Source organism: Diceros bicornis, chromosome 6, assembly GCF_020826845.1.
Source record: "Diceros bicornis minor isolate mBicDic1 chromosome 6, mDicBic1.mat.cur, whole genome shotgun sequence".
Lineage (NCBI taxonomy): Eukaryota > Metazoa > Chordata > Mammalia > Perissodactyla > Rhinocerotidae > Diceros > Diceros bicornis.
The window spans coordinates 73,687,533-73,712,299 of NC_080745.1; the positions used below are offsets into that span (position 1 = coordinate 73,687,533).

The 24,767-nt window shown below is 45.9% G+C and overlaps 1 protein-coding gene across 4 annotated transcripts in view; it reads right to left on the minus strand.

Annotated features, from left to right (window-relative positions):
* Nucleotides 1-17,876: 17,876 nt before the first annotated feature.
* Nucleotides 17,877-24,767, minus strand: part of XPNPEP1 (X-prolyl aminopeptidase 1) — a 56,690-nt gene continuing 49,799 nt past the window's right edge. For all 4 annotated transcript variants that reach the window (XM_058543957.1, XM_058543959.1, XM_058543958.1 and 1 more), the window contains 3 exons: nucleotides 24,485-24,561; nucleotides 21,610-21,708; nucleotides 17,877-18,429 (listed from right to left, as the gene is read on the minus strand). In XM_058543957.1, coding sequence (XP_058399940.1) covers nucleotides 18,301-18,429; nucleotides 21,610-21,708; nucleotides 24,485-24,561 — 305 coding nt within the window. In that variant the 3' untranslated portion in view covers nucleotides 17,877-18,300. The remainder of the gene's footprint in view (nucleotides 18,430-21,609; nucleotides 21,709-24,484; nucleotides 24,562-24,767) is intronic.

Here is a 24,767-nt window from a genome sequence, read left to right on the forward strand (position 1 = left end):
CCAGCTGGTAAGTGTCAGCACTGAGATTTGAACCAGAGCATCTGTCACACAGCCCACACTCCTCATAATGAGACTAGGCGGAATCACAGAAATCAGCGAGCCAAGGATTCCTGCAGGTTAGGATGGGAAAGGCTGCAGTACCACAGAAGGAGCCTAGAAAGCATCTGAGAGCTGGAGGAGACTATAAGGAGTCTGAGTGTCAAGGGAGAAGGGAGCTTCCAGAAGGGAGCACTGCTTACTGAGCACTCACTCTGTGCCTGGAGCCCCGCCAAGCATTTTAAATGCTTCCCTCCCTGAACCCAGCAGCCACTCTGTGAAGTAGGAACTATGACTTTTATTCCTCTGTTTACAGATAAAGAAACTGAAGCTCAGAGGTTATGCATAAGGTTCTGGGATTTAAACTCAGGTCTGTGTGTCATCAGTCAGAACTCTTAAAGAATACTTTGCCAAAACTGACACAAGGACCAACACAAATGAGAAAAAGAAGAGTCCACTGCATATGGCTACTAAGAGGTGGCACAACCTTATAGCTCAAAATCCAAACCAGAATACATCAGAGAGTGAAATGGGAGCTGTTGACAATTATGCTGCGAGAACTCGTGTGAGATGGGACCATCCCGGGCAACCTAGCATGTGTGTTCATCCTACTAAAAGGATGTTGGCTGTAAAAAATGAAATGGAATAAATAAAAGGAAATGAAATGGCAGTGAAGATGAGCCAGATAACAGTGGGTAAAAGAGAAACAGGACATGAGGAACTGGAGGAAATGCAGACGGACTCAGCTTCTACAAAAAGCCTGAAGATGCTGAAAATCACTTGAGAAGCGGCAAGACCTGCTCGAGGGTGAGCAGGGACAGCATCCATCCAGCCCCTCGCCCAGCGGCCAGCATAGGCACTCCGTAAATATCTGTTGACTCATCAATCAGGGCCAAGGAAGGGAGGGAAAAATATTGAGTATATTTGTAGTCAGAAGGAGAGAACCCAATAGGGGGAAAAAAGATAAAAGATGCAAATGCAAGAGGAATTAATAAAATAAAGCAGACTGGATAGCCTCAAGGGTGTAAGTGGGAGAAGAGTTTGCCTTGAAAGGGAGGAGAAGAACTTTCTCCCCTAAAGAAATAATAGTACGAAGCAATCGTGAGCAAAGGACTTACAGGTAGGAAGTAGACAGCTCTTCAGTGGGGGGAATTGAAGGGTCTCAGGGTGAGGATGGGCATCAGCAGCATCCATTCCACATTTCATCCAATAAATATATATTGAGCGTCTTCCCCATGAGCAGGCCCCCACTAAGGCAGCCGGACCCTTCCACTAGCCCAGCCTCCAGCTCCGGGGTTACTACAGGACTGGGAAGCCTAAAGCAGTGAGGAGTCCCCACGCTAAGCCTCAGGCTGGGGATCCATTCCCAGTTTGGCCACTGAGTTGCTTTGTCACCCGGAACTGGTACTTCCCCTCCCGGGGGCTTGGTTTCCTCCTCTATCAAATGTGGAGGTTGAACTTGGTCAGTAGGTCCCATGGACTTAAGGCCCAGGGTGGACAATGACGAAGTGTGTGTTTTTAACACTTAATTCAAGTATAATACATACATGTTTCGTAAGTGTACAATTCTCTGGATTTCCACAAATGGGAAGTGCCATGAAACCAACACTGAGATGAAGAAACAGAACATTGCTAGTAGCTCAGATGCCGCCTCCTGCTCCCTTCCTGCCACTAACCCCCCACCCAGGGTAACCGTATCCTACCCATTGGCCACATAGATCAGCCTCACCTTGTGTTTGTCCTGTCTCTACGCGACGCCTCGAGTGTGCACTATTTTGTGCCTGGGTCTTCCACTCAGCATCTTCCACTGCGCTGTGTGTAGTGAGGATGTTTGCAACAACACATTCCAAGAAATGTGAAAAATGAAGTCAATACCATGAGTTTTTCATCAGGTTAAGTGTGTTTAAGTTAAATGATCGTCCTTTATTCTGAGACAATGTTCTTTCATCTATTTTGTAATATAATGTCCTGGAAGTTTGGTTGGTTTTTTGTTTTGTTTTATTGTTGATATATTTGTTTTTGTCCCTGTTTAGCAAATTCAATCTTTAAATTCTATTGTCTTGAAATTTGGCTGGGCCAGGAAATCCCCGAATGTGGGCCCTGCTGGTCTGAGTGAGCCCAGGGCTCTGGGCACTGGGATCTACCAGGCGGACCTTTGCGACTCAGCTTTCTGGTTAAAGCCCCCTGACAGCTGAGTGTGAACGCAGAGAATTCTACAGACCCACAGAGGTGCCCAAGAAGTCACAGAACCAAAACTCTTGCCTTTTCTTGAGAGGAGAAAGAAGAAAAGGAGGAGAGGCTTGTAGCCCCCACGCACTGTGTGCACACAGTGACAGTGGACGCTAGTTTCAACTTCCCTTTAAAACAGACCAGATGAGGTTTTGTCAGGCAGCATGGAGGTCTGGGCTGGAGGTGGGAGGGGTCGTGGGTAACTTGCTTACAGGACAGAACCAGAGAACAGAGCAAGGCAACATGAACTCAAGTCTGAGTGTCCTCAAATCAGGGCCCCCGTGGAATTCAGGACAGAGGAGGATGGTCCATGGGCTGTGTCCTCAGGAGGCCCTCAGAGCCAAAGCAGGACCTTGAAGAGACTGCAAGGCCTCATGGCGGGCATTCAGTTAAAAAAATGCTTGTTGCACTGACTTCCCCGGCAGAGGGGCAAGAAAATCGCCTGTGCTGCAGCCAGCAATACAGTTGTGATGGAGTTTGAGTCCATCTGCAGCAGCATCCACCCAACGTGCCCCTGTGGAGAAACCTTACAAGGAAAATCATCCAGACCCATTCCCTGCCCTGAAGGAGCCACGGAAGCAATCAGATAAACATGAAATACAGAAAAGTAAGGGAATCCCGGTGAGCCCACTTCTTAAGGAATAACTGTCTGGTGAGACTATGGAGTCTGTGATGGAATCTTCCATTGAGATTTATTCAAGGGGAGGGGGCTTCAAGGGAAAACTCAGCTCTCCCTTCCCCAGGGCTGTGCAGTTCCCCGTGCAGCTGAATCTGCTTTGGAACAATCTTTTATAGGACAATCCCACCTAAAACCAAATCAATCTGAGGCTGTGTTTTGTATCTCCAGTTTGCAAAAGGATGCACCAAGAGCTCCTTTTAATAGGTAGTGTCCTGGTCCATCTGACATAGGATTTCTTATAAACATAACTTTTTTTAAACCTTATATATTGCATAAAGCAAGACACATTCCAGCATCGCTCTATAGTTGAGTATTTTTGCCATTGTTTCTACAGGGGGCAGTTGTGCCTTGTTTTGGGCTGTCCAGCCTTCAACACTCACCACTCTGTTAGCCCCTCGATCTCCTGTTTGGGAGAATTCCCCAACTTGCCAGGTCTTGGCAGACGGTAAGACCCAGCCCCTGCCACCTCACACTGCCTCCTCTACTAGCCAAAGTCAAGAGGACACATTGTTTCTCCACAACCCCCTGAGGCAGGCCAGTAACCTAGGCTTGACTGGTCAGATGCTTGTTCCTGGGATCTTGAGCCTTGCCGAGTGGTGCTAAGTTAGAGGGAATGTTTGCAGTGTGGATTCAGCAGTGACTGTACCCTTTTGACACCAACTGTTCCTGATACCAACACCAATGCCACCAACACCCTTCCATAAGTCCCTCCCTCTCCCACCTTTTTTCCCTAAATATAGGCAGAGTCAGTTTCTGATTTTACAAATGAGAACCCAGCTGGTACAGTTTCTATCACAAGTATAATGTGACCATATGTCTGCCCAATAAACTCTACCTCCAATACATCGTGGGTTCTTCAGTGATAGAGACATATTCTGTTATCTCGACCCATTCCACCAACAAAATAGATGCTCAATGAAAGGGTTGGGTGACACTAACTGATATTGACAAAACAAAGAAAAGGTATTAGATGACCTCACAAGTCAAGGTATCAAAACTCAGCATGAGGTTCACTGAGAAGAGGCAAAATAGAAGCACCTTAAATCTTCTAGAGTGGATTTGGCTTTAAATAATACAGTAGGTTAACATACTAAAGTGCAAGAATATAAATAACTCCACTTCATGTCTGCCTCATGAGACATTATGTCTTAGGTATTTAATTTTAAAGTCACACCGAACATTATGTTTTAATTAATGAACCATGCTTCATAAGGCAGTGAAGAGCATTTCTGCCAATTAGCGTCAGGTCTATCTCTTATACATCTGTCCTCTAACTGTGCACTTGCACAACGCGGGGGTGGGAAGGGGGGTAGTAATGACTTCCCTTTCACTTTATGCACATGGGCTTTTTCACCCACTGGTACCTCACGTTCTGTCACCTCCCTGCCAAAGAACAGCTGGAACACATGCATCTGTGTCTGCAGATTCTATTTCTTGACCCATGATCATGGGAAATACAATTTCCTTCATAACAGAATCACCAAGAGTGCTCCCCCAGATCCCCAAGCCTTCCCACCGTATCCAGCTTGTGCAAGGAGTTCGTCCAAATCTGCAAACGTCAGCTGCCTACATGAGCTCAGCATGGGGGTGGGGCTGGGGGGGGTCGGGGGACAAGGGGCAACATTGCCTCTCACATAGGAGCACAGTCTCTGGAGTCGGACTTCCAGGAGAAACTCCTGGTTCCCTCATTTACTAGCTGTGCAATCTTGATCAAGTCATTTCATTTCATTTCAGCTTTAGCTTCTTTACGTATAAAATTAGACTGTTAATAGCACCCACCTTCTCGGGTTGTTGGGAGGATTAAAGGAAACAACAACTGTGTAGCACTTCGAAGACGATCCAGCACTTAGGAGGAGCTCAGTAAAATAAGTGTTTGCTCTGACTCTGCCTCCATCATATATATGCACTCTGTAGAGACCTTGCTACCAGTCTTTGCAGCAGTCCCATAGACCCAAATGTTCCTAAACACCAGCGTTGGGGCTTTGTTTGTTTGTTTGTTTTGCTTTGTTTTGTTTTGTTTTTGGCAAGCCACCCACCTTCCTTACCAGATGCTCTTTGAACCAGGCTGCCAGAACAGTGATGGGCTGCACTGTCATCCATACTCCCTCACCTGGTTGCGACCAAATCCAGTGCTGCAGAGGCGTAAGCGATGCGTGTCCTGACTGCCCTGGGAAGAGAAGCATAGACCACAGCAGGAAGTGGCCTGGCAGGGTCAGGGATCTGAACTAAACATCCCTGGGGCAGGCAGCAACACATAAACACAGCGACAGAGCAGTGGTGTTGGAGAGAGGGTGAGAGGCGCTGTTCCAGGCTGGTGGCACTTCTGGGGAGTACAGCAAAAGGAGAGTGTCCCAGCAGGCATGAAGGAACCTGGGATTCTGTAATTTGGGGGTGAGAAAAACATAGACAGTCAGGCGAACAGTTGGCATCAATCAAGCCGGGGCATTCCAGGCCCCAGGAATGTAAAGACAAGGACAGCTGGGAGTATGGGAGTGAGCACTGACTGAACATCTATTTTGCATAAGATTTATACAAGGCAGCATTAATAAACACCCTCATACCTTTTAAGAAAGGAAGAAACTGTGGTTCAGAGAAGCCAGGGAACCAAGCCAAGGTCACACGGTAGGGAAGTGATAGGTAAGCTCAACCCCACCCGCTTAGTACCTTTGCCATCCCAGAGTCCAGGAGCCACCACAGGGCTGAGCAGGAAGCCAGAGCTGGATCTCAGGTAGAGAGGATCATCCAGAAGCCCAAGCCCTGCCTTAGAAGTGGGCACAAGGGAGAAGAGACAGGAGTGACAGAAACAGGTCTCAGAATCAGCTCAGCATTCAGCCTGTCAGAGCACGGGTGTGGTCCTGGAGTCTGGGTGGGGCTGGTCCTGAAGGTGGGGCTAAAGGACCTCATTTTTGGACTGAAGAGATGAGGATGCAGGAAGAGAAGCCAGGACACCGCGACAACGGGGACAAAGTGAAAGGTGTTGGCTATGATCGTGGAACAATAGAAACCCACGGGCTCACCTGAGGTCTCAGCAAAGAATTTTGATCTTATTGGTGCTGAGCTCCAAACCACTGAACTAACCAGACTACGTGGAGCTACAGAGTACAAAGCACAAGATGTGGAGAGGGCAGAAAAAGATTCTGGGGTCCCAGTGAACATAAACTTCTAGTGCTATAACACCACAAAGCCTTTGTTTAAATAGGAAACAGCGCTTTAGAAGGGAACCCTTAGGCTTCTACATCCTGTTGCATAAAATGGATTTTACATACAGTTTTCTCATTTAAGACAAAATGGGACAGTCGGGAAAGCCACACAGGGCTGCAAAGGAAGACTCCAGAGGGAAAGGAAAAGGAGGTGAGATTCTTGACGCTGAAGATAAAAAGGCTGCAGCCACTTTGGAAGAGTTAAGCAGTTTCTTACAAAACTAAACATCCTCTTATCATAAGATCCAGCAGTTGTGCTCCTTGGTATTTACCCAAAGGCGTTGAAAACTTACGTCCACACAAAAACGTGGGTGTTTGTAGCAGCGTTACTCATAATTGCCAAACCTTGGAAGCAACCAAGATGTCCTTCAGCAGGTGAGTGGGTACACAAACTGTGGTGCATCCAGACGATGGAATATTATTCAGCACTAAAAAGAAATGAGGTATCAAGCCATGAGAAGACATGGAGGAAACTTACATGCATGTTACTAAGTGAAAGACGCCAATCTGAAAGGCTACATATTGTGTGATTACAAGTATATGACGTTCTGAAAAAGGCAAAACTATGGAGACAGTAAAAGGTCAGTGGTTGCCAGGGACGGACGGGGGAGAGATGAACAGGCAGAGCACAGAGGACTCGTAGGGCAATGAAAATACTCTGTGTGACATTATAATGATGGATACATGTCATTATACATTTGTTCAAACCCATAGAATGTAGAAAACCAAGAGTGAAACCTAATGTAAACTATGGACTTTGGGTGATTCTGTGTCCCTGTAGGTTTATCAGTTGTAACAAATGTACCACTCTGGCAGGGGATGTTGATAATGGGGGAGGCTATGCACGTGTAGGGGCAGGGGTATGTGGGAAATCTCTGTACCTTCCCTTCAATTTTGCTGTGAAGCTAAAATTGCTCTAAAAAAATAAAGTCTATTAAAAAAACAAAAAAAAAAGGCTGGGGAGCGAGGGTGTGGTGACTTTCTAGCGTCTATCCTGGTGAGCCGTCTTAGCAAAGGCCAGAGGTGGGCTGCTCTAACTAAATGGCAGGCACAGGATATGCCAATGGGACAGAGCACTGGGGAGGCCCTAGGGAGGTTCTGTAGAAGCCTCCTGCCTGTTCCACTCACATTATAAACTCCCTTGTGCTGCGGTCACATTTGGACGTGTCATGTCTCCGTTAAAGCACATGCTCTGTGAATGGCCCCATGGGACGCGTCTTTCTGTTCCCATCATACCCAGCTGAGGGTCCCATCAGAGCTGGCGCTTCAGTCCATCTTTGTTAAGTGAACTCTACCTACATTCCTGCCTACAGTCAGGGGCTGGGTACAATGACCCCTGAAAGGACACTGAGTGACAGCCACGTGCCAGCCTCCATATCAGTATGAGAGCTCATGAGGGTCCTCCCCAGATCTTACTTCATATCTGTAATTCAGCTGGCATCCTCGGGCGCAGATGGTCTCTGCTCTCTCCGCAGAAGTGCACTGCCATCTGCTGGCAGAACACATGAAGGCCTCAGGTGCAGCTGTGCCCGCCCTGCAGGGATTTGCTGGAAAGTCCCAATGCCTGGCTCCCAGAGTCACGCTCTCCTAACCCCTGGCATGCGGCAGTCAGCTGTGGGAACCCCAGCCTCTCTCCCTTATGGTTTCCCAAGCATCTACCTGGACTCATCATTCTTTTCTTCAAAAACCTTTCTCTTGTTCAGAAACATGTGTCCTCCACCACCCACCTGGGTAAATTGCAGACTCTTCTGACCCTCACAGGAAAGAAAAAGAGCGTGAACGGTGGAGAGAGCCAGACGCCTTCCGCTCAGCCCTTCTCCAAGAGGTCTCACTACAGCCCAGACCACAACACCCAAGCGGGTTTGGTAAGATTTTCCGTAATGAGGTTTGTTTCACATTTTAACGCCTCAGAAATGAAGATGCTTCTTAGAGTCATAACGTCTCTGTGTGAAAACATTCTTTGACACCTTCTGGAGAGATCAAGAATTCACCAGCATCAACGTGTCTCACTTCAAATAGGTGAATTGTACGGTATGTGAATTATATCTCAATAAAGTTGCAATTTAAAAAACACATTTCTCAGGTTGGTTGGAAGACACGGGCATAGACGCCATGCTAACATTCAGGGACACACTCTACAGCAGTTTTCTCATTCGGTCCTTGTAACTAAATGACAGGGAGAGGCCACCACTAACCTCACTTTACAGAGAGTGAAACGAGGGCTCAGAGAGGTTGTGTTCTTGCCCAAGGACTCCCAGCTAGTACACGGTGCCTTCTGCTTTGTTCCTAAGCACTACAGTACGCTGCCTTTCACACGCTACTTCTATAAATAAAAATAAAATAAAATTTTCCTTGGAAAAAAGAAACTTTCTCTCTTATTTTAAAAAAATTATGATAGGAAGCAACCAAGATGTCTTTCAATAAGTAAATGTATGAACAGACTGGTGTATCTAGACAACGGAATATTATTCAGTGATTAAAAAAAAATAAGCTATCAAGCCACGAAAAGACATGGACGCATCTTAAATACATATTGCTAAGCTAGAGAATACAGTCTGAAAAATCTACATACTGTATGATTCCAATTATTTGACATTCTAGTTCTAGAAAAGGCAGAACTTTATGAGACAATAAAAAGATGAGCGGTTGCCAGGAGCTTGGGGGAGGGAGAGAGGTCTGAATAGGTGAAGCACAGGGGATTTTTTTAGGGTGGTGAAACTACTCTGTATGATACTGTGAGTGTGGATACACAACACTGTGCACTTACCAAAACCCACTGCACCTTACAGTACAGAGTGAACCTTAATGTTTGCAAACTGAAATCAATCATTGAAGACGTCACGGAATCCCAGGATGGAATGCAGAGTGTGACAGAACAATCTAACTGTGCTAAAATGTATGAAACAACCTCCCTGAAGGGAGTGGGAGAAAAGGGTGCTGACTTAAGGAGCTTTGGAAATGAGTGGAGTCTGTGAAGCCAAAGCAAAAGGAACTGCACATAAACGCTGTACTCAAATTGATACAGTCGTTCCCGCAGTGGTACAGGTTAACAGTCCTAACACTGCTACACGTGTACACAGCAACTGAACAACTAAGTGAACGGATGGGGATGGTGGGAGATAGGTTTCTCACTAGTGAACCGGGAGGTCACAGATAAGCAGGAGGACGTGAAAATGGATTCGAGTTGGAGATATCAGTATGAACTCATGTTTAGCTTAATATAGACACAGATGGTTATGTAGAGAAATATACATGTTAGTATACATAAATACACTTCCTTGCTCTCAGCTGAGAGGGCCTAGAAGCAATGGCAATCCAGTAGCAAAGAACCCACGTAGAGCCCAAATAGTGATTTTAAATACCTTTCTCCAATAAAAGGAACTAGGACTCCTTGGAGTAATAGCTAATTCTAGAACTGAGACAAGATATATGCAAGATGAGCCTGAAACATCCTGTAGCACCAGAAAGTAAGGAAGTGCTTAAAACACACACACACAATGATGGGGGTGTGTCAAAGGGACACAGAAGTCAACTGAAAGAATTCCCAGTGGCCAAAGCTGGAACAATTTGAGCAACAAGATAAATAAAGTAGTATTAATTATACCACAAAGTGTAAGATAAATATCCAGAAGTCTATCCGACAGATATAAAGAAACGATTGAATAAACAAACAAATATGGGAAAAGAGATAAATCTGCTGTGCAGAAGAATTCCAAATAATTTGTATAGATAGTCCACTGTCAGAAGATTGAGCATAGCTTCCCACTCCTTAAGTGTGGGCTACACATAGTGACTTCCTTCCAAAGAGTACGGTATGGAAGTGGAGGATTAAAAGAGTAACTTTGCAGTGCAGAAACCTGATGCACAGCACCTCAGCCAGGTGATCAAGGTCAACAGCGATAGGAAAAGTCATGTTGGTAGTCTGTACCCTTGTATGATGTGGTGAAAATGACGCTTTACCTCTGTGATCTTCCTCTCCAAAACCCATAACCACAGTCTAATCAGGAGAAAAATTCCAATAGAGAGACATTCCACAAAATATTTGACCAGTACTCTTTAAAACTATCAAGGTCATCAAAGACAAGAAGTCCAAGAAACTGTCACAGCTAAGAGGAACCTAAGGAGACATGACAACTCAATGTAATGTGGTGTCCTGGATGGGATCCTGGAACAGAAAACGGACATCAGGAAAAAACAAGGAAGTCTGAATAAAGTGTAGTCTTTAGTCATTAATAATGCATCAACATTGGTTCACTAATTGTGACAAATGTACCATACTAATATGAGACGTAGATACCAGGGGAAACTAGGTGCAGGGTGTAAAGGAACTCTCTATATTCTCTTCACAGTAAATCTAAAACTGTTCTGAACAATAAAGTTTACTTTAAAAAATAATGATATGGGAAAATTGGAGAGTTTTTGGGAAGGAAGAAATTAGGGGACAATAATTAAGAAATTCTGGGACAATTAGCAGAGAATTCAAAACAGGATGGGCACCTTTCTTTCCTGTTTCAACACAGAGGTGCCCTGTCATAAGAAGAAACAGCTAATTGAGTGCTAACTACTTGCCCAGCAGTGGGCTACGAGATCTGTACACATCTTTTCACTTAACACTCACAAATATGCTATCAGTAGATACCATTAGTACCTTCATTTTACAGATGATGAAACTGGAGGTCAGAGAACATAGGTAACTTGCCCAAAGTCACTGGATAGTAAGTGATGGGACTGGATTCAGTTCCACTCCCATTATCCACTCTGCTGTAAACGTGTTTGGAACTTCTTCACCCGTTATATCAATAAATAAATATGTATTTAGTACACACTGTGTGCCCGGTCCTGGGCAATAGCTAGTGTTGGACCCCAGGAGCCACAAGTCTAGTGGGAGAGACACGGGTAAAGCTAAATTTTAAGAGGGAAATATCTATTACGGTTGGTGAAGAAAGTAAATGCAGAAGAAATTTAGAGCAAGGACTTTCAGTTCGAGCAATCGGGAAACACTTCATGGAGAGACATGTGGAACTTGAACTAGACTCTGAAGAAGGGAAGGAATTAGAAAGATGAAGAACAGGAGAGGGGGCCGGCCTCGTGGCTTAGCAGTTAGGCACACGCTCTCCGCTACTGGCGGCCCGGGGTTCGGATGGGGCGCACACCAACGCACCGCTTCTCTGGCCATGCTGAGGCCACGCCCCACATACAGCAACTAGAAGGATGTGCAGCTGTGACAGAAAACTATCTACTGGGGCTTTGGGGAGAAAAAGGGAAAAAAAAGGAGGAGGATTGGCATGGATGTTAGCTCAGGGCTGATCTTCCTCACAAAAAAAAAAAAAAAAAAGAACAAGAGTGGGCCCTGGGGCAGGGAGGTTGGAGCCAGCAGCTGTACCTGCTTCTGGGGCAGGCACTGGGGAAGAACACTCCCTGGTGGAAAGAGCCCTGGCCTGAGAGCCAAGAGACCAGGAACTGGTGCAACATTGGTCTGGGCCTTCAATCTGCACCTCAGTTTCCTCATATGGTCCCTTCCAACTCTTAAAAAAAAAAAGTCCACCCTAACTATTAGAACACAGAGCGTTCTGGACCAAGAAAGAGATTCTCAACCACATGACCTGGTGTGTCTTTTGCAGCATCTCCTTTCAAAGACAGTGCAATGGGCACACCTAAGCCTTAGGTGTCTGTGAGTGCTGCTGGCAGTCGTCCCTTCACTCAGCAGCAGGCACCTGGCCACAAGGCTTCCAGGAGAGGGTAATGGCTATGTGCCTGCCCTCAAGGAGCTTACGTTCCAATAAGACACAACTGCTGCCCAAGAAACAAATTCAGGTCACACGTGTTTTGTTTGACCCACACATGTTTTTGTTTTGTTTAATGTTAAATAATTGGCTGGGATATGTCCCACACAAGCAGTTTCAGCTCATTAAAATCACCTTCTTACGCTTCTCTTGTGAGCCTTCTTCATCACATTGTTACCAGTTTCACCTCGCTCCAGTGGGACTCCAACCCACATTCAGAAAGTTTCCAAGGAGGGGCACATGGGTGGGCCTCGGACCCAAATAACCCTCGGAAGGTTCTTTCCCATTCAGTGTCTCGGAGCTGAAATGAAACCAAAGCTGAGTGTTCGACAGCACAAGGTTTATTCAATGGTCAAAGAATGGAGAAGTGGGAACAAAGTTCACAAATCAGCTTCTCAGCTCTTGGGGTGATCAAGCAGCTGTTATAAGGGGTCAAGGTAAGGAAGGGGAGGAATATTCATAGTTATTTGGGGAACTGGGCAGGCTTTTTGAGGGAATAGGGTGCCACATCTTTTCTTTCCTTATTAGGTCTGGTGTTTCCTGTCATGGCCATGGGCAGGTGTGCATTTAGTAAGGTAATGTATTACAATGAACATGTAATGAGCTGCAGGGTCTATGTCAGGTCAAGTCAGACCACCATGTTGCCTTCAACCAGTTTAAACTGGTCCTGACCATGGGTCTCAGCCATCTTCTCCTTCCTCCCTTCATGGTTTCCTGTAAGCTAAAGGTAATATGTTAGGCTTGTTCTGAGCAAGTCGTGGTTAATGCCTTACGGGGCCAGGGGCCGGGGTAACAACAGGGCCAATCAGCTGCAGGTGGGTGCCTCCTGCCTCCTTCACACAGGGCACTTGCTCTCCCCTCCATCATATCCAATCCCACCAGCTCTAACTCAAATAACTTGCCCACCTGGCCACTATTGGTATTTTCTTTTGACTTTGTTACTGTTAAATTTAGCACAAATACAAAGAACCACATAAAACAAACGTGAGGCTTAATAAATTATAATGAACACTCTTGTAACCACAAGCCATGTTATTCCATTTTCTTCTGACCTAAAATGTTGCTGTGAAAAATTCTGATGGTAATCTAATATTTTTTCTACTATAAGTTACTGGATCATCTGTTTGAACACTAAAGGATTTTTTTCTTTAAAGTACAGTAATTTTATTATAATATGTTCTGTTGGTCATTCTGGGCTTATTTATTCAGTTACGTGGTGTTCCCCTGCAATGTGTAGTTTCAAATTCTTTCTTGTTTTTTTAATCTCGGGTATGTTTTCTAGAATTATCGTTTTTAATATTTGCTCTATTTCCTTGCTTTAGTTTTCTTCTTTGGGGAAACCTATTATATAAATGTTAAATTTTTTACCTATCTTCTGTATCTGTCACTTTCTCCTAAATCTTTTTATTCATTTTGTTTTGATTTTTTAAAATGTTCCTCTTATTCTTCTTCTGTTTAGGGGATTGTCTGTAGTGTTTATTTGTTCTCTAGTTCCTTCTAGTTGAGTCTTCATATTTAAAATGATTGTTTTTTTCTAACTCTTTCCTGAGTTCTCACTTAATTTCTCAGCTTTTCTAATTATGTCATTATTTTTTTTTTTTTGGAAGATTGGCCCTGAGCTAACATCTGTTGCCAATCTTCCTTTTTCTTTTTTCTCCCCAAAGCCCCAGTACATAGTTGTATATTCTATTTATTTATTTATTCATTTATTTATTTTTTGTATGAGGAAGATCAGCCCCGAGCTAACATCCATGTTAATCCTCCTCTTTTTGCTGAGGAAGACCGGCTCTGAGCTAACATCTATTGCCAATCCTCCTCCTTTTTCTTTTCCCCAAAGCCCCAGCAGATAGTTGTACTTCATAGTTGCACGTCATAGTTGCACATCCTTCTAGTTTCTGTATGTGGGACTCGGCCTCAGCATGGTGGGAGAAGCGGTGCGTCGGTGCACGCCTGGGATCCGAACCCGGGCCTCCAGTAGCAGAGCGCGCGCACTTAACCGCCAAGCCACGGGGCTGGCCCCAGTTGTATATTCTAGTTGTAGGTCGTTCTAGTTCTTCTATGTGGGACGCTGCCTCAGCATGGCTCGATGAGCAGAGAGTAGGTCAGCTCCCAAGATCCAAACCGGCAAACCCCAGAGCACTGAAGTGGAACGCTCGAACTTAACTGCTACGCCACCCGGCCAGACTCTTTATGTCGTTCTTATGTATATTATTTTTAAATCTGTAAATGTGTTTTGAAGCATCAATGTTTCCATCTGTTTTATGGGCACATCTTTATGATGTACTTTCATTGTGGGCATATCATTCTGTACCTCATTTTCCTTAAGTTTGTATAGCTTTTTTTTTCCTGGTGAAGAAGACCAGCCCTGAGCTAATATCCAATGCCAATCTTCCTCTTTTTTGCTGAGGAAGATTGGCCCTGAGCTAGCATCCGTGCCCATCTTCCTCTACTTTGTATGGGATGGTGCCACAGCATGGCTTGACAAGTGGTGCATCGGTGCGCGCCCGGGATCTGAACCTGCGAACCCCGGGCTGCCAAAGTGGAGTGCGAGCACTCAACTGCTGTGCCACGGGGCTGGCCCCTAGTTTGTTTAGCATTTTATCTCAATCTTTTTTTCTGTTGCTTATTTTTATGTGAAATTAATTTTCCTGAATTTCTGGAAGAAAGACCTGAACCAGGATAGTTTTTCTAATTTAGGGCTCTAGAACCCCTTTTCTGTTGATTTCGTGAATTATTCATAAATACAGCACTTACTTTCTGCGATCTCCTGGCTCTGTTCCCCCCGACGGAACCTTCTCTCTCCTTTGTCTCACCTGCCCTGCTCCCACTTGGATCCTACTCCCAGTGGTTTCTCCTCAGTTTGTCGTAAGGGTTCCTGGGACACTGATTGCTCCAGCCCCTGTGGGTCTTACCACAGATCCCTCCCACTCACCTACTGGAGAGTGCAAACCACTCCCAGTTTCAGTCGCCATTCTCAAATCGGCTCACTGAGATTTTGGGTTCCTGTTCGCTATTTTGGGGTTCTCAGGTCCATCAGACACCCCATTGCTTCGGTTTCCTGCTGCACAGATGCTGATAACACACTCGATACCCTACACCTGCTCATAGTAAGGGTTTTGGGGGATACTTTTCTCCTGTGTTTGGTGTAGATGGCATCCATGAGTTTTAGTTTTGCTATCCCAGTTTCTCTGTGTTTTTATGGAGTGATTAGGAGAGATTCAAAAACTATGACGCAACGGCCACCACCTTGCCGCAATCTGCATTTTTGTTTCTAAACTCTGATCCTATGAATTGAAGTCTTCTCTCTGTACTCCAACTGCTTTCAGCAACCAGCAACCAGAGCGTGGGCTTTAAAATTGCCAAGCAGCCCTCCTCCGCTCTCCGGTCCTCCCAACGCCTTCTGCCGTCTCCCCCTAGGAGCCAACAGTGCTCCAGCAGTCGCTTGAAAGGTGTCACAAAGTGCTGCAGGTTGAGTCTTCATGTCATTGCAGGTATAAATCTTCCAGCTGTTGAGAAACACCAAAGGCAAAACCTCCCTCGTGGCTGCAAGTACAGCCTTGGTTCCTTTCACTATCACCCACTCCTGTCTGACGAGAAATGACTGATTGTTAGTGCTGGGCAGCTAGATGCCAGGACGGACCCTCAGGTGGGACAAGTGCTAAGAGCTGGGACAGTGGGGCAGGCCCCTTTCATGGCAAAAGTGTCACAGATGGATTTTTTACCAGAGGGTGAACAAGCTTCTGGAAGTCAGCCCCTCGAGTGTTCACAGCAGAGGCCCCACACCTTATACTCTTCCTTGAATCCTCACTACCTTGTACCTAAAACTTCCCGAGGGGATAGTGAGCAAGACAAAGAAACAAGATTGGCTTCCCTGTAGTTATTCCACAAATTTAGCATAATGCCTGTTTTTGCATCCAACATTTTTCATTTTTTTAAAAGTGATTCTTTTGATCCACATTTTTATCTCCCCATCTTCCCTCTGAGCTCTTGCACACTACAGTTTTATTCGGTCCTCAATCTTTCTGGGGCCATCTCGCCTAGTTTATTTCTCTTGGACTTAATGCCAAGACCTGCAGGTCCAGACAGGCAGCTCCAGGAACCCGGCACCGGGAGACTTTGCTTCTTGGGCTTGAGCCAATTAAAACTTTGCTCCGAGGCTGCCTTGGGAAGTGACAGGCTTAACAGCCTGATGAACAAACAGTAGAGTTGCCATCACACTTAAGTTACGGTCTATTTAACCTTCAAATCAACTGCAATTCATGGCTCCTATTTCCTCAGAGGGAAACCTCCAGGCTACCACAGGAGAGACTGTGGTCTGAGTCCTAAAGGGGAGGACTTCTGACCTCTAGAGGGATGACCAATGAGATACATGATTAATACGTCCCGTCATTTGAGGAGAAACATCTCTTTTAAGTCCAATCTTATGGAACATGTTAGAAATATGAGCAAGTGTGAACCAAAGGCATTCAGGAATTGATCTTTGGTGGATCAAAATATATCCCGTTGCTGTGAGGCTGCATTACAAATATAACCTGAAAATTGGCCATGTATCTTGCCTCCTCCCACACAGCAAGTTGGAATCAATGATCCTTGAGAGAAAAGGAGGGACGAGGGGCGGTGGAGACGTTGGCAAGTTTGTTTTTAGGCACTCTGTCAATTCAGATTCACTCTATTAGTAAAATTTTCTTTGCTGCCATCCTTGTTCTGAATGGTAAATATAGATTGGTTCATTTCATTTTTCTGCTCCCTCAACTGGAGAAAGTAAACGACATTGCCAGCCATGCTGTGGTGAATGGCCAAAGTATGCTTGTATTTATTCATCTTTCAAAGCCATCCAAATCCAAGAGATGGTTTAAGATTTAATGAGACTAGTTTTAAAAGGAACGTAGCCATACAATGGAATAGTCTACAGTCAGCAAAAATAATTAGATCCATCTGTACCAATATGGAAAAATAACTTGGATATATTGCCCAGTTAAGAAAGCAAATTGCATAATATGTATAGAATGACCCAGTGTCTATGCATGTGATATATGTGTGTGTGCATATATATTCTTTTATACACACAAATATACTCATTCTATGTTACTGAAAACTAAATACAAAGAAAGAAATCAGCAAAAATAGACAGCAGATAATAGTAGTTATATCTAGAGGGTATGTCTTAGGTTGGGTTCCTAAAGAAGGAGACCCTAAGACAAAGATTTGCATGGAAATGGTTTACTGGGAGATGGCCCCAGAAAACACTGGTGGGAGAAAGGGAAAGTGAACACAGAAGGGAACACAGAAAGGAAGTGAACACAGAGGTGAAAGGAAGAAAACAGAGGGTGTGTTATTGAACAAGTTACCACAGTGAGCAAGTGGGGCTCAGCCTCCTGGGAATCCCCAGGAGACAGTGTAGCCCACGCCTCAGACGTCCCAGCCAAGGGATCAGGGAGTCTGTTTTCCTGTCCCCAACCGTGATGGTCTCAGGTCGCAGGGACGTTAACTCTGCCAACCACCTGGGCTTGCCTCACGTGCGCAAGTGGAGAGAAAGCCCAAGGACAGCGAATTGCAGGCACCCGCTGCTTCTAGAAGGTTGTCTACAGGAAGGAAACGGCGAGCGCTGTGGTGCTACGGGTGGGATATCCGCAACGTATACTATGGGGTGGATCACGGAAGATCAGCACTTGCGACGTTATGATTTTTTGTTGTTTTATGTATACCAATGACATTTTAAAATCAGAGAAAAACTGATAAAAATACTCACCAAAACATTAGGTTTTCTAGAGAAAAGAAACAAAAAGGCTTACAGTTAAGCCAGGAAATATGAAGGGAGGGCAGGGATCTCTCCTCAAAGGGGGCCTCCCATCTAGACAACGTCTGCCCCCGCGGCCACCAGCCCTGGAGATGAGCACGCCTGACCTGCAGGGTGGGCAGGGCCATGAGGAAAGAGACGCTGAGACAAAGCTGTTTCAACACTTTATTCACTGGTCATAAATACAGTCCCATGAGCATGAAGGCGATGATGGATGCTGTACTAGCACCTGGGACTTGACCGTCACAGAGCGTCACTGTTCCACCACCACTGGCCAGAGAGCTCACTGCGGCTGCTCGGGGCGTCACCCTTGACCGAGTGCTCAGCTTTGTGGGGACCCTCCTTCTGGTGCAGCAATTTTATTCTTGGCTCGTTCTCAACAATTTTAAAAAAATCATAAAAGATCGAGTGTTTGCAAGAAAATATCAAAGATGAGAAGATTGTCAGTTCTTCTTAGAGTCTAAAAGTAAAAAGGGGAGGTAAGGAAGAAGGAGAGGAAAGGGGAAAGATGTCAGGGGTCTGCCAGGTTTCTTCCTCTCCCCAGAGCATTTTACAAAAACAAAACCCAGGGAGGCATTAATGCTGTCTGGAGATGGGCTGCGTCTCTCTGATGAGCCACTCGAGAGCTTCCTGGCGGCCCTGCTTCTGTAGCTCCTTCCCGACCACGTCCCTGCAGGTGAGGTGGTAATTGTTAAGCCAGTCGCACTGCAAGAGAGGAGAAAGAGAGACAGATATTCACCACCACACCTTCACCAGAGGCTACACAGGCCAACAGCGAGGGGCCCACGCCCTGAGAGCACAAGATGACAGCAGAGGAGCACAAAACCCTTCTCCCTGCTCTTGGACAAGTGACTTCCTTGTGTTCTATTTCCCTGGAAACAGATGGGACCAGGCCATTTTCTGGTGAAAATGCTCCCAGAACAGTCTATGGCATGTGGACTGTCAATGACTGTGAGGAAACCATAAATACTTGATGGCAAGCCATGGGCTTTGGGCTTCCCTGAGCACAGAGTAACTTGTAACCAGGTATCCCCTTGACAGGACCCCGAAAAGCCATACCCACAGGCCATTACAAGAGAGACCAGGCAGGGGGTCTCCACTGCTGCACTCACCCGTGTGGCCTCGACTGCTGTGAAGACTCCTGCTGAGAGACACACCTGAAGCTGTCCTGCCAACACACTGAGTTTCCTACCCGATATCCCCCGACAAAGCTAAACAAACTAGGACGTGGGTCTTGTGAGTTTGGCTGTCTAGACGAACCCAAAACCTTTGGTGGTCAAGGACCGTGGCCCTGCAGAGTGGGGTAGGGAGTAAGCTTGACCTTCAGACCCTCAACTGAATGTGGCCACCACACCAGGAGATAAAACAGAGATAAAAAGGAAGTCAGTCTGAGAGGACTTGGTGCCTGGGTGGGGGCTGATCCACTGGACCTGAGGGCGAAAGGCCTGCAGCCGTAAAAGTGTGAAATCTCTCCCCCGGGTCTGAGAGATGAAGGCTGGAGGAAGCGAGTTCTACCAAGAGGACAACAACCCACTCCCTTCACTGTCTCTGAAGTGGGCCTGACCAGAGAGGAAGCGGCAGCGAGGCTGGCAAGACTGACACACAGTCTGGACCAGGTACCAAAGCCCAGGTAAGGGGTTGAGATGGGTACAGAGGGCAGACAGATAGCGTGCTGTCGTCAAGCAGCTTTGACCCAGCCAGGACTCCCCTCTCCACTGGTAAGAGCCTACCAGCCCCTGCGGGGCGTGGGGGTAGGGAGGAGTGTCAAAAGGAAGCAAACTGCTATGGATCAGCAGCAAGGCCAGGCAGGGCCACAGGGCAACCTGCTGTCCAAAGCGGCTCAATAGTGAAGGTGACAGCAGCAGCCAACCCTGGGGCCACAGTGCAACTCCCAAGGCCCTTTTGGGTTGGGGAGCAGCCTCAGCGGGCCTGAGAAACATCCTGAAGGCCCTGACGGTCTGCAGCTGCCCATGTTCACGTCCCACCAAAGTCCTCTGCTGCCATCTGGTGACAAATGATGGGAATGCTGACCCAACCCAAAAAGTCCCTGAACTGACTGATAAGAGAATCTGTCTGGGAGATGGTAAAGGGCAATGACCAGGTATTTTAAAAACCCAGTGAACAGATTCTTGTTGTGGGGCATTACTGTGCCTTCAGACAGAATGAAGCCCCAAATTTATTAAGTAGTATATGGAAAGGGACCACTTCAGTGAAAGAGATAATAAATTTACCCTGCTTGGTATATTAAATACTGTCATCTACTGTTATTTGTGGAAAATGCTTATGATCCCCAGGGTAAGAAGATATTATCTGCCCTATAAAAACTAATTGACCAAAAGAATAGTTGAGTGATTTTGGTATGGAAAGTACAGTAATGAACCACTGGATAAGACAGAGCCCACTGGTCTACGTCCAATACCATTGGATGGCCTGAGTCACAGGTTAACAAAACTCTTTCTCCCTCAAGGAAAAATGGCCTCGCTTAACCTTCCTCATGTACTTCCCTCGATAAAGTGACATTTCATATGGGAGAAATGCCTCCTGATAGTACACTTTATGTGGACACGAAGGACCTGACCTAGAATTACTTGGTAAGAAGCCTTAACCTTGGGCTTCTAAGAATGTGAAATGACTGATTACTGGAGAGCCCCTTGCCAAGACCCTGGAAGCTGTACCCAAGGGCCATTACAAGAGATACTGGTTCCAGTGGGACACAAGGCTTCTAAGCAGGGTGGCTCCTGTGCCCACTTATGTATCTTCTCGCCCCTTCACCTAAGCCATCCCCTAAGGGGGTTGGAGAAAAGGCCCTGGACCGCTGGAGGGATTCTTCCCACTGAAGAGACACACCTGACACTGTGCTGCTGATAGGCTGAATTTCCTGTTCTGCATCCATCTACAAGCTGAATAAACCTGCATTGGCAGGGCCCGTTTAGGTCCTGTGAGTGGGGATGTTGGGCTGAGCCAAGGGCACTGATGGTCAAGCAGAGGTGCCCAGGCAGAGAAGAAAGCTAAGCAAGAAGTGGATGACCTTGCTCCGTCACCCATCTGTGAGCTGGGTAAGGCGGAAGAGGCTTCTAGCTGGGAGAATTCCATTCCACAGTCCTGTAGAAGGGGGCTCCTGTAGCACGAGGCCCAAGCAGGCCCCACTGAGGATACGTTCCTGCCTCAAGAGGTGCTCAAAGGCCCCCAGGATGAAGCCAGTAGCTGCCTCAGGTAACAGAAACATCTTATTCCTCAAGTAACGGCCATGCTTGGCCTGCCTTTGGCTCCTGCCACTCATTTGCTTTTTGCAGAGACTTCTGACCATCTGCCTTGCTCTGTAATTTATGTCCCTCTGGCCTCTTTCTGTCTTCCTAGCTTGGAAACTGTTTTGTCTGTCCAGTGCTGTTACTGCCCTGTTTTTGACCCTTGTCTCTGCTCTGACCTTGATCACCTGCCTGATCCCTCAAAGCCTCACTCCAGGTCCCCAGGCCTGCCACCTCACCTGGCGTCATGAGCCTGGGGATCCACCCAAGAATTTCAAGGGATTTTAAGACCTGTAATCCTCTGAGCTTGACAGCTGAGCACCGTTGTGCTCCTGCTTTGTGAAGGGTTGCATGCCCCGGAGTGATCAGAATAGCAGGGACCACCTCTCTCCTTATCTGTTTGAAAACTAGCATATGATAATAGATTTTGCTTCTCATTTCCTTAATGTTTCATGCAACAGAGGAAAACAATCTGGCATGTGCAATGGCTAACAGGCCCCACCACCCCTCTGGCTTTTTGTAAGGACCTAGGATATTCAGACTCAGACCTCTAACTTAAAAAGTGAGAATGGAGTAGAGAATATAGGGTAGCTCTCCACCCTCCACACTTCTCCCTCCCCGGAAGACTCTCTCTCATTACCTCTTTGTCTGTAAGAGAATCCACATCTATCATTTTGGTCTGTATTGGAACTAAAGTTAGAGGTTCAAAGGTCAGGCTTCCCCGGTTATTGAAGTTATACTGTGGGAAAAGAAAGAAAACAGAAGTTTTTACTCCTCTTTACCACAATGAACCACCATGAGGTCATTCCCACCAGACATGACCATCCCTCAGAGCCAGGTGTAACTAGGAATCAAGAAGTGGTTAGCTGGTCACCATTTTTAATAGGCACAGGAGGCACGATGAACACAGCTGACACCACTTTCCAAGAGCTGCTCTGCTGTGCAAACAATAGCCTATGCCACCAGAAAACCCAAATGAAGGCCTCCCAGCAGCAGGTCCACAACGCTAATGTCTGCTGTGATGGAGAGGAAGTAGGGCCAGGGCGTGGGGGCGTCTGGGCTCAGGGGAACCTCTGGTTTTGGTTTTCAAGATTCTGCTGGGTATAAGTCCCAAAAATCACTTTAATAGTCAACCATGTGGCCTGCCTTGACCCAGCCAGGCCCATCAGGTGACAGATAACAGGTTTGTCGATTCCATGTGATATGGAACAGCCAGGGCACACAAGAGCATGCTGGGTCTCTGTTCCTGGCAGGGCCTTTGGGAAGGAGGCGAGAGGCCACTCTCAAGAACAGTGATTTCAATGTGGGAGCAGAGAGCAGATCCCTCCAGTCAACCTCCTTGCAGGCTTAGGAAGCCACTTCCCACCAACTGTTCAGTTTCCATAATCACCAATGGAGGAGGAGCAAACAGAGCTTCTAGGTAAAGCCTAGCACCTAAAGCCCTGCAAACTCTTGGTAATACTGATGAGGGAAAGAGCAAAATATCTGTCTTCCAGAGGGCAACACACCTGTCTTATTGCCTGCCTGTGGGGCCTGACCCATGGGCTAACTCAGGGTTCCTCAGCTTTACCTGACAAAAATCACCTGGGTGTTCAATGACATTCTTCACAGAAATAGAAAAAAGAATACTAAAATTTATATGGGGCAACAAAAGACCCCGAATAGCTAAAGAAATCCTAAAGAAAAAGAACAAAGCAGGAGGCATCACAATTCCTGACTTCAAAACATACTACAAAGCAATAGTAATCAAAACAGCATGGTACTGGTACAAAAACAGACACACAGATCAATGGAACAGAATTGAAAGCCCAGAAATAAAACCACACATATACGGACAGCTAATTTTCGACAAAGGTGCTAAGGACACGCAATGGAGAAAGGAAAGTCTCTTCAATAAATGGTGTTGGGAAAACTGGACATCCACATGCAAAAGAATGAAAGTGGACCATGTGCTATCGCCATACACAAAAATTAACTCAAAATGGATCAAAGACCTGAAGGTGAGACCTGAAACTATAAAACTCATAGAAGAAAATATAGGCAACACACTATTTGACATTGGGTTTAAAGGAATCTTTTCGGATGACATGCCTACCCAGACTAGGGAAACTAAAGAAAAAATAAACAAGTGGGACTTTATCAGACTAAAGAGCTTTTATAAGACAAATGAAATCAGAATCAAGATGAACAAACAACCAACCAGCTGGGAGAGAATATTTGCAAAACATACATCTGACAAGGGGTTGATCTCCATAATATATAAAGAACTCACACAATTGAACAACAAAAAAACAAACAACCCGATCAAAAAATGGGCAGAGGAAATGAACAGACACTTCTCCAAGGAAGATATACAGATGGCCAATAGGCACATGAAAAGATGCTCAACATCACTAATCATCAGGGAAATGCAAATCAAAACAACACTAAGATACCACCTCACGCCCGTTAGAATGGCTATAATCACCAAGACAAAAAACAACAAATGTTGGAGAGGATGTGGAGAAACAGGAACCCTCATACACAGCTGGTGGGAATGCAAATTGGTGCAGCCTCTATGGAAAACGGTATGGAGATTCCTCAAAGAATTAAAAATAGAGATGCCCTATGATCCAGCCATCCCACTACTGGGAATCTATCCAACGCACCTGAAATCAACAATCCAAAGAGGCTTATGCACCCCTATGTTCATTGCAGCATTATTCACCATAGCCAAGAAGTGGAAGCAACCTAAGTGTCCCTCGACTGACGATTGGATTAAGAAAATGTGGTATATATATACAATGGAATACTACTCAGCCGTAAAAAAAGACAAAATCGTCCCATTTGCAACAACATGGATGGGCCTGGAGCGTATTATGTTAAGTGAAATAAGCCAGAAAGAGAAAGACAAACACTGTATGATCTCACTCATATGTGGAATGTAAACCAACACATGGACAGAGAAAACTGGACTGTGGTTACCCGGGAAGTGGGGGTGGGGGGTGGGGGGTGGGCACAAGGGGTGAAGGGAGTCATATATGGGGTGAAGGACAAACAAAAATGTACAACCCAAAATCTCACAATGTTAGAAACCATTAAAATATCAATAAAAATGTAAAAAAAAAAAAAAAAATCACCTGGGTGTTTATTGAAAATACAGTTTCCAGGCCCCGGCCCTGGAGATTCTGATTCAGGGTCTCCGAGGAACCCTTAAACACCACACTCCCCAACCCCCGGAACACAGGAGGCTTCGTGACAAGAAGCTGCCTCTAGTAAACTCAGAGGCCCAGATCATATCAACCAGGGGCCTGTCAGGGCTCCATGAGTTCCAGTTCTGGGTCCAAGTTCATTAAGGATTTTCTTTCTGGCTTTACAAAGGAGAGTAAATTCCAGGAAAGTCCCTGATATCAGGGGAAGGAGGCTCCATTTTCGCCCCAGAATGGCACACTCTTGGCTCCAAACACAAAAATCTTCATCTTTCCCCACTAAGGAATAAGGAAATTTTAAAAATAAATAAATACATAATTACTCACCTTGGTCTTCACGGGAACCACCAGGACAACATTCTCAATGCGAATTCCAAAAGCCCCGTCTTCATAATACCCTGGCTCTAAAACAAACCAAACCCCAAAATGAGAAGCGACCCATAATGAGGATGTTTGCACAGAGAAGCTTTCACTCCTGGGATGACAGCCGCGCCCCCCCCAACCCCCCAGGGGAAGAGCCCACTCAATCCGCATGCAAGAGCCTAGAGATGCCTCCTCCTCCCACATGGCCACTTTTAACAGGCCCTTGAGATACAGAGAGAAAGGCTCT